At 42.1% G+C, this 9,822-nt stretch overlaps 1 protein-coding gene across 3 annotated transcripts in view; it reads right to left on the reverse strand.

The window, feature by feature from the left end:
* PRTFDC1 (phosphoribosyl transferase domain containing 1) overlaps positions 1-449 on the reverse strand; it is a 109,648-nt gene extending 109,199 nt beyond the window's left edge. Inside the window, exon 1 of one of the 3 annotated variants that reach the window (XM_033208961.1) lies at positions 6-449. In XM_033208961.1, coding sequence (XP_033064852.1) covers positions 6-53 — 48 coding nt within the window. In that variant the 5' untranslated portion in view covers positions 54-449. The remainder of the gene's footprint in view (positions 1-5) is intronic. The other 2 variants (XM_033208958.1, XM_033208959.1) reach the window with 2 other exon arrangements.
* Positions 450-9,822: the final 9,373 nt, after the last annotated feature.

The raw sequence follows: 9,822 nt of genomic DNA on the forward strand, positions 1-9,822 counted from the left end.
TTTACCACGACGCCTCGCCCGTAGTCTGGCGCCTCCTCGCTGCTCCCGGCCATGTTTCTCCCGGGGAACGCGGGAAGGGAAGACGGCGCGGGAAGGAGCTGGGAGGGCGAAGGCTGCGTGGGGGAAGGGACTTGGGGATGGGGACCGGGCCGCCCCGCCCCGCCCCGGCCCCACCGGCTGGAAGCAGCGGCCTGGCGCGGATCCAGGGCCCCGGCGCAGCGCCCCCTCCCCTGGTGAGGCCGCGGGGGCGCGGGGAGCAGCTGCCAAGCCGCGACCGCTCCCCCTGAGCCCGGGCCCCGAGCGCGTCCCTCGCGGCCACCACTGTCGCCGCCGCCGCCGCCGCCTGCCGGATGGTCGCCTGCAGCCCCCGGCCTCGCCGCCAGGCCCCGCGGGGACTCGGGAGCACGAGGCAGCCCGCGGCAGGAAGAGAACGTGTCCCCCAGGCCCCCGCTTCCCAGATCCACCGTCCTAGCCCTCCGGCTAACAATCTCCTTGACTCCTCCCTGCCAGATTTCATGCACGCGATTGTCCCAAGCAGAAGCGTGAAAGAGCCTTCGAGCTGGCGTGCTCTTGGAGGATGGGCAAGTGTCCTGGATGTGTTTTCAAACCTTGGAGCCGCCACCCACCTCTCTCTCCACCTCCCCTCCCCTCCCTCCACCTCCCCTCACCTCCCTCCACCTCCCCTCACCTCTCTCCACCTCCCCTCACTTCCCTCCATCTCCCCTCACCTCCCTCCACCTTCCTCCACCTTTCTCCACCTTCCCCCCACCTCCCTCATCCCGGGGCCTGGAGCTGGAAAGATTACACGGGATTGCTTTTAGGGTGGCCCAGATCTGCAGTGATCAGATCTGGGCTTTGAGGATCCGGCCTTTCGGCCTTTCGGCCTTTGGTCAGCTGCATTCAGGGGAGGAGGGGGAGAGATTTTTACACATTCTCTGCTTTACCAGTTTTGCAATAACATCTGGTCAGATTGTAATTGTTCCAGGTTGCAGCTTTATTAAAGCAATCATTCTCTTCTGATTAGAAATCCTTCTGGTATGAGTCTGTTGTTCATTTCAAGCCCTCTCATATCCCTGTGCTCCAGTTCTTTGTCCACTCCTGCAGGGTCCTGCTTTTTCTGGGTGTGTCTTCATTCCCCAAGTCCCTGACATCTCACCAGCGTCTTCATTCGCTCAGCCCAATTCGGGTTGAAGCCCTGAATCCAAGAGAACTGAACACAGTTTTCCTGATGCAGGCCTCTTTTGTTCATCTTGGGATTCTGGCACACAGGGGAGAGGAATGCTGATTTTGCCTAGTTTAAAGGGGAAATAGTTATCAATCGGTTATTGACGTTCTAGATTGGAAAAATATTAGTCATTCAGACTTGGCGCCCTGGTCCTGCGCCAGTGCCATGGAGGGTGCAGCTCCAGAGATCCCTGAAATCAGGTGTCTGCTTGGGAACTGCCTTACAGAAATGGGGGGTGTTGTTTCCCAGCGCACAGGTAAACATTTTCTCTTAGTAATTGTCAGAGGGTGTTGTTTTGAGCCATTTTTGTAGTCTGCCTCTCACTTCTTTTCCCCAAAGTCAAGCACCATCTTCCGTTTTCATTTTCAAAGACCAGGCCCAGGAACCATATTCACAAGCAACTTCTTTAAAATTTCCGGGAGCTGAAAAGTGCTATCATTAGGGTGGTGATCAAACTTGAGAGTTCACAAGACTCTCTTGGGGAGCTGTTTAATGCAGCTTCACTGGGTAGGGAAAATCTGTGGAAGCACCTAGAATCCTGCACCTGCTGAGAGACACCAGATGGGTGTGATGTGGATGGCTCATGACCTGTGCTTTAGGGGATTCTACTAGACCATCTTACTGCTTGGATATCAAACTTAGCCGTGAGGCTCAGTGTGGGCGCAGGGCCAGATTAGGGGGTACAAGGAACTTCAAAATATGTCACAGGAGTAGTTGCCATACAGAAGTCAAAAAGCAACAACTTTGGTTCCAGCCTAGACACTGTGGAAGATGTAAGGGAAATCGTAGATAAATCTTCTTCCCTTAGAAAGGCTATTAGTTTAAACGTAAAATCCAACAAGTTCACAGTGAAAAATGAAACTTGCTTGAAAGGCAACAATTATTAATGTGTGCTCAAGAACATTCTACATAGACTTATACAGGTCATCCTGTAAAGGGCACAGAATGATGAGTAAATAGTTTTTTAAAATCTAATTCATTTTCTTTATTATCTTTGTATATTTTGATAGTATTTTGTGCGGTCTGATTACACTTGGATCCTTTGGAGAGCATTAACATAATACAAGCTAATACTTGATAACCCAAACAGTATTTGCAAAGACCGGTATCCAGAAATAACAGCTCATCTGTCCAGGCTTTATTCTTAATCTTGCATTATGAGGATTTAGAGGCAAAAATTCTTTTTAAACCTCAAATTTCTGTTATGTGTTGTATTAGTCTGTTCTCATATTGCTCTAAAGAACTACCTGAGACCTGGATAATTTATGAAGAAAGAGGTTTAATTGACTCACAGTTCTGCAGGCTGTACAGAAAGCAAGGCTGGGAGCCTCAGGAAATTTACAATCACGGCAGAAGGCAAAGGGGAAGCAAGCATGTCTTACCATGGCAGAGCAGGGGAGAGAGAGAGAGAGCAACGATGTAGTGCCACACACTTTTAAACCATCAGATCTCGTGAGAACTCACTCACTATAATGAGAACAGTATGGGAGAAATCCACCCCCATGAGCCAGTCGCCTCCCACCAGGTCCCTCCGCCAACATTGGTAATTACAATTCAACATGAGATTTGGGTGGGGACACAGAGCCAAACCATATAACAGGTCTAGTAGAATAGCTTTGGACTAGGACCTCTATTTTTCTGTAACAATCCATGTTACTTTAGCCAATGAGTCTAAGCCAATTATATCAGTGTAATATACAGCAATTTTCTCATCTGTAAAATGGAGCAACACATTTATTCTCTACTGCATATGATGATGAGATGAATGTGAGATAACATGCAAGAGAATTCTTTGCAAAATGCTATGAAACTGTAATATATTATTAACCCGAGATGCTGTAAAAAATGTATGACCAAATGTTTGTGAAATTATTCCTAGCTACTGGGGAGGCTGAGCTGGAAAGATTGCTTGAGGCCAGAAGTTTGAGGCTACATTGAGTCATAATTGCACCACTGCACTCCAGCCTGGGTGACAGAGCAAGACCCTGTCCCTACAAATAAGTCATAATAATAATAAAAATAAAAGATTGATGTAAGGTGAACAATCAGGGATAGTTATAGTCTAGGAATAATCTAGAGCAGGTATGAGAATAAACACAGAAAAATGATAACATTATTAAAACAATGAGGTTTTCCATAAAAAGGGATATTTTAGCTCAGACTATCCATTTCCTTTTCTTTTTTTTTGCTTTCCAACTTTTATTTTAGGTTCGGGGTTACACACGCAGGTTTGTTTGGGAAAATTGCATGTCGCAGGGGTTAGATGTACAGATTATTTTGTCACCCAGGTAATAAGCATAGTGCCCGATACACAGTTTTTTAATCCTCACCCTTCTCCCACCCTCCACCCTCAAGTAGGCCCTAGTCAGACTGTCCATTTTCTAATATGCCTTTGAAGGAGCTCTAAGAATAAAGATGCACATCTTTGCAAAGTTAATAACCAGCCAATATACTTGCATTTTTCTATCATTCTCTTTATTACCTTTTAGCAGTAGGTCCCCTGCATTTTATTTTATTTTATTTTTTAGTGTTTATATTATGTTTACTTACATTTCTTTTTTTTTTTTTTTTTAGTTTTAGTTTTAACTGGCACATCAGAGTTGTACATATTATCTATGGGATACAGTGTGATATTCCACTACATGTGTACATTGCATAATGATCAACTCAGGCTAATTAGCACACCCATTATCTCAAGCATTTTTCATTTCTTTGTGGTGAGAATATTCAAAATCGTCTCTTCAAGCTGATTTGAAATATGCAACACATTATTGTTAAATATATCACTCTACTGTGCCATAGAGCAGGCGTCCCCAACTACCGGGCTGCAAACTGGCACCAGCCTGTGGCCTGTTAGGAATTGGGTTGCACAGTAGGAGGTGAGTGTTGGGCAAAGCATTCCCACATGAGCTCTGCCTCCTGTCAGATCAGCAGCTGCATTAGATTCTCATAGGAGCACAAACCCTATGGTGAACTGCACACGAGAGGGCTCTAGGATGCGTGCTCCTTCTGAGAGCCTAACTAATGCTGGACGATCTGAGATGGAACAGTGTCATCCTGAAATCATCCCCCTCAAAAATCTGTGGAAAAATTTTCTTGCACAAAACCGGTCCTTGGTGCCAAAAAGGTTGAGACCTCTGCAGTAGGGTACCAGAACTTATTCTTCTCATCTGACTGTAACCTAGTGCCTACTAGCCAACCTCTCCTACTCTCGCCACTCCTCCCCACTTATCACCTGACTCTGATAACCGGTATTCTACCAGAACTTACTCCTCTCATCTAACTATAACCTAGTACCTACTAACCAACCTCTCCTACTCCCACCACTCCTCCCTACCTTTCACCTGACTTTGCTAACCAGTATTCTACTCTCTACTTCTATGTGATCAACTTTTTAAAAGTCCGCATATAAATGAGATCATGTAGTATTTGCCTTTTGTGTCTGGCTTTTCTTGCTTAACATAATGTCCTCCAGGTTCATCCATGTTGCTGCAAATGACAGGATTTCATTCTTTTTATTGAGGTCTTATCCAAAAAATCCTTGCCTGGACCAATGTCATGAAGTGTTTCTGCTTTGTTTTCTTTCTAGTAGTTTCATCACCTCAGGCTTTACATTTCAGTCTTTATTTTGAGTTGATTTTTTTTTTTTTTTTTGAGACGGAGTCTTGCTCTGTTGCCCAAGCTGGAGTGTAGTGGTTTGATCTCGGCTTGTTGCAACCTCTGAATCTCAGATTCAGGTGATTCTCCTGCCTCAGCCTCCCGAGTAGGTGGGATGACAGGCGCCTATGACCACACCCAGCTAATTTTTGTGCTTTTAGTAGAGACCGGGTTTCACCACATCGGACAGGCTGGTCTTGAACTCCTGACCTCAAGTGATCTGCCTGCCTCGTCCTGCCAAAGTTCTGGGATTACAGGCATGAGCCAATGCATCCAGCCTTGAGTTGCTTTTTGTATATGGTGAGAAAGAGGGGTCTAGTTTCAGTCTTCCACGTGTAGATATTCAGTTTTCCCAGCACCGTGATTCTCTGCATTTTAAATTCTGTAATTATCCTGTGCTACTACCATGGTGAAAACACAAATATTTATAATTCACTGAATTCTCTGCCAGCCTGGAGACTTTTGTCCTGGAAGTATATACTAATTTTTTTTGACATTTTGGTAATTAACTTTTGTCAATACAAATCTGTAATTGAAGGAACAGTTCAATCTATTCACTGAATTGTTCCAACCCTGTCACTCAGTGACACTAGATTGGAAATACGGAAAGGCATTTATTTCTTTCTGCACTAGACTGGAAATACAGAAAGGCATTTAATCCTTTCTGAGTCTTGAAACATGAAAATAAATTTTAAAAAAACTTTCAGTCTGGGAATTGTGTTGAAATCCATAAACATCTGAAACTTAGTGACTCAGATTGTTAGTCACAGAGTCACTGGTTAGAATCTGGATGAAATCCACTGTGGACAAAGGCCAGTAATAATGATGATGATATTTTGCTTTTCCATAGTGCTGAACAAAACTCTTTACAAATGTTACAAGCACAAAAGAAAGAGTAGCAAGACATTTTTTCTGCAAGTGCTCAGGCTAAGTAAGACTCTTACTACCTTTGAAGTACTTTATTTTTCCCTCTACATAAATACAAAAGAAATGTAGTGGCAAATATTTGCAACAAAACCCAACTTAAGCAAAGGCCTCATTAGTATTCAATTAGCATAGTAACCCGTCTTTCCCGGTCTCTTGTTTGAAGCAGACTGGATCCAATGTGTAGTCTTGGAGTAAAAAAAATAATGTCTCCAGAGTAGGTCTTACAAATAAAGCCAAGGCTACACTCAATTGTGTTTTGTATTATCACACTTTCGTTAGTAATTCACCTTCCACTGAAGAACACACAGAGGGTAGATCTAAGTCTGTTCTCCTGCAATAATGTCAGACATGAGGAATATCAGCAGTAAGTGCTGGGCAATTTCAGAGATATCCTCCCACTATCTCCCCATCGGACCGGAACAGGAATTGGATAGCTTCAGAGCAAAAGAATAATGTGTCCATGTGTTCCTCCAGATCTCAGAGTCCTGGCGGTCGACCTCAACTCTCTTGGCCACCATAAAGCAGTCACTGAAAGGACACAGCTGCAGGAACTAGGGACTAAGCAGTAAATAAATCCACAGGGCTGGAGGCAGAAGTTACGTACATGACCCTAAAACAATATTCTGTGGTTATGAACGAACGGATTAGCATCTGTTGGTGCATGGCAGCTTATGCAAAATTAATTGGTGCCTCAGCCCATGCTGAATTTCTAAGGGAAAGATGTTCACTTCAAAAACAAAAACAAAAACAAAAAATCAAGGGGGCCTCCTTAGTCAGCAGCAACTTTGGCTGGTGTCCTGGGGAGACGACCAACTAGAATGGGAATGGAGCTGTTTATTCTCTTAGCTGTACATGGATTCTCTTCAGATCAGAGCTGATGTATAACAACTACTGGCAATATCCCAAGACATGATCCAGTTATTGCCAGGTTATGGGTTGTGTCTTAGAGTTAAGGTGAGAGGAGCTTGGGAAAGAGGTTGAGAGATGTGGCTTGAGAGTGGGAGAGATGGAGAAAGTAAAAGAAATTGAACACTGATCTACGTAGAGCAACACTTCCCTAATTGTGTGTTTGATCCACTTTATGTTTGATGAAGATGGCATTTTCATTCATTAGGTTTGAGAAACAATGAAATCAGCAAACTTAAGCCAACGTCTATGTTGTAGGTCTTCTAGGAGTATTTAATAGGCCAATATGCACTACCAATATTCAAGAAAACTGTTGCAAAATGCAATGTTTCCCAAGCTTTTCTTTTTTTTTTTTCTGTCTATGCAAACCTTTCTGGAAGGTGTTTTATAAAGGTTTTAAAAATATTGTAGTATTATGAAATGCTTACATTTATGCTTTTAATGTTATCTCCACGTAAGAGGTTTTATATATTCTTAAAGATACACTAAAAGGACTAAATATTTTATATATAATACTGTTTTCAAACTGTGCATAGATATTTTTTCTTTGTAAAAATATATAACAGCAATTGAAATGAAAATGGCTAAGGTCTTTCTCATCTTGTGAAATATCCTGGATTTGCAATTTGGGTTATCCTTTAGGTTGGTGTGCAACTTGGTATTCTCCTAGAAGATGAGGAACTTATTTCCACCTCCCTACCTCCACCTCCATCCCCCACCCCCATTACCATTTTTGCCATTTTTCTCTCCCTCATGTGTTAACAAAATCAGCCTTCTGAACAGCAAGAGAGATGAAAGTCATCTCATTGTGGCAATTCCCTTTTGTCTCTTTCAGTGACCATGTGGTAGCTTGCAAAGCTAATTGTTTGTTTTTAGACATTGCCAACAAGTGGAATATCCCAGTGAACCAAGAAGCAGAGCTGGGATGTGGTATTAAAAGTCATACAAAGGTATGGGCATACTGGGCTCATGGTTCCTTTCAAGGAACTCTCCCAGTGGAAATCTACTGCAGTTCTCACATTAATAGTCCTATGGGTTGCACTTGAAGGAACTAGGTTCCTCGTGTTTTATTTATTTTATTGTTATTATTATTTTTTATTTTTATTTTTGGAGCCAGAGTCTCGCTCTGTTGCTCAGGCTACAGTCTCAGCTCACTGCAACCTCCGCCTGCTGGGTTCAAGCGATTCTCCTGCCTCAGTCGCCGGAGAAGCTGGGATTACAGGCATGCTCCATGACACCCTACTAATTTTTGTATTTTTAGTAGACACAGGGTTTCACCATATTGGCCAGGCTGGTCATGAACTCCTGACTTCAAGTGATCCGCCTGCCTTGGCCTCCCAAAGCGCTCCTTCGCCGTGCCTAATCCTCCCAAAGGATTACAGGCATGAGGCACCGCATCCAGCCTTTTTTTTTTTTTTTTTTTAAAGCGACAGGGTCTCACTCTGTTGCCCAGGCTGGTTTCAAACTCCTGGGCTCAAGTCATCCTCCCGCCTTGGCCTCCCAAAGTGCTGGGATTATAGACACGAGCCACGACACCTTGCCGTTCCTTATGTTTTCTAACTAGGCATCTCTTAACTACACTTACTTCCTCAGTTGGAACTGTAGGATCCATGGCAAGTTGAACCTGACTCATAGAGGGTCCAATCTGCTATGTTTCAGCCGTTCTGTTTATAACTTTTTAAAAGAAAGTTCAGATATATTTTTCCATTTTAAATTAGCATGCACAAATTGTTATAAACTGGAAAATACAGAAAAACATAAGTAAAATATAAAAGCATGTTAAACATATTTTGGTGCCGTCTTCCAGTTTTGTGATTCTGGGAAGTTTATCTTACCTAGTTCTGACTAAGTGTGCAGGCTGTAGTTCTGTTCCCTTCCTCTCTGCTTTACATTCTAAGTAAAATAAACATAAAACACAAGTGTTTTTCCATAGTATAATAAACCCCATATAAACATCATTTGAAATAGCACTGCCATCACTTATTTAACCGTTCCCCAGTATAAATATATTACTTCCAAATTTTGATTTTATAAATATATAAATAAATGTGTTTGTAATAAAACATTTATATGCATTTTAACTATTTCTAGAGGATAAACTCTCCAGAAATGGAATTTCTAAGTTAGAGAGTATAAGTATTTTAAGGCTCTTGATTTATGTATTGCTAAATTTCGCTTAAATTATTAGTGTCTTTTTTGTTCAACGGAAGAATACAGTAAATCTTATAAGATTTTTCACTGAAAGTGAATTAAATTTTACTGTGAAAACACTTTGAGGTTCAAGGGAAAAGAATACTAGCTAATATATGTTAAAAGCGTAGTAATTGGAACTAATAAGAAAAGTCAGTTTGAATTTGTGCTTCATTCTTTACTATACACTATTTTAAAACAATGTGGTTTTATCATTGTAGTCCATAAAGTAATACCTAGACTAATGAAAAGTTTATGCTGCTGTGTTTCAGGGTTTTGGCTCCAACTCAGGCAGCCTCAGCTTTAAAACCAGATCACTTGGACTCGGGAAGGGGAACATCACACACTGGGGCCTATCATGGGGAGGGGGGAGGAGGGAGTGATTGCATTGGGGAGTTATACATGATATAAACGTTATGCACATGTACCCTAGAACTTAAAGTATAATAAAAAAAAAAAAAAAAAACCAGATTCCACTACCTGCCACTTGATTTTGACCGTGGGCAAGTTTCTTAATTTCTTTGCCTTATTTTCCTGTCTGTTCAATGGAGATCATGCCAGTTCCAGCTTCTTAGGGTTACTGTGAGGATTAAGGAAAATAATGTATTCAGAGTGCTGAGTACGTAAGGAGTGCTCAAAACATTTTACCCAATATTACAATAGAGTTATTGTGGTGGAATTCCTGGTCAGTTAGAAGTTCTGTGTTATTAATGATAAACAGGTCAGTTAGCAGTTTAAAAAAACCTACAATCTGTAAAAGCTTCATCATGTAGATGAGCTAACATTCTCCCATGAAATTATATTTATGTCTTGTGTTATCAACTCATTCTATACATGTTGTATTATATATTTATATGTGAGCATGTAAAACAAAAGTAAATTGCAAGAAAATCTCTGTTTAGTTAGTATAAATAGGG

Source organism: Trachypithecus francoisi, unplaced genomic scaffold (genome assembly GCF_009764315.1).
Source record: "Trachypithecus francoisi isolate TF-2019V2 unplaced genomic scaffold, Tfra_2.0 Lachesis_group9, whole genome shotgun sequence".
Classification (NCBI taxonomy): domain Eukaryota; kingdom Metazoa; phylum Chordata; class Mammalia; order Primates; family Cercopithecidae; genus Trachypithecus; species Trachypithecus francoisi.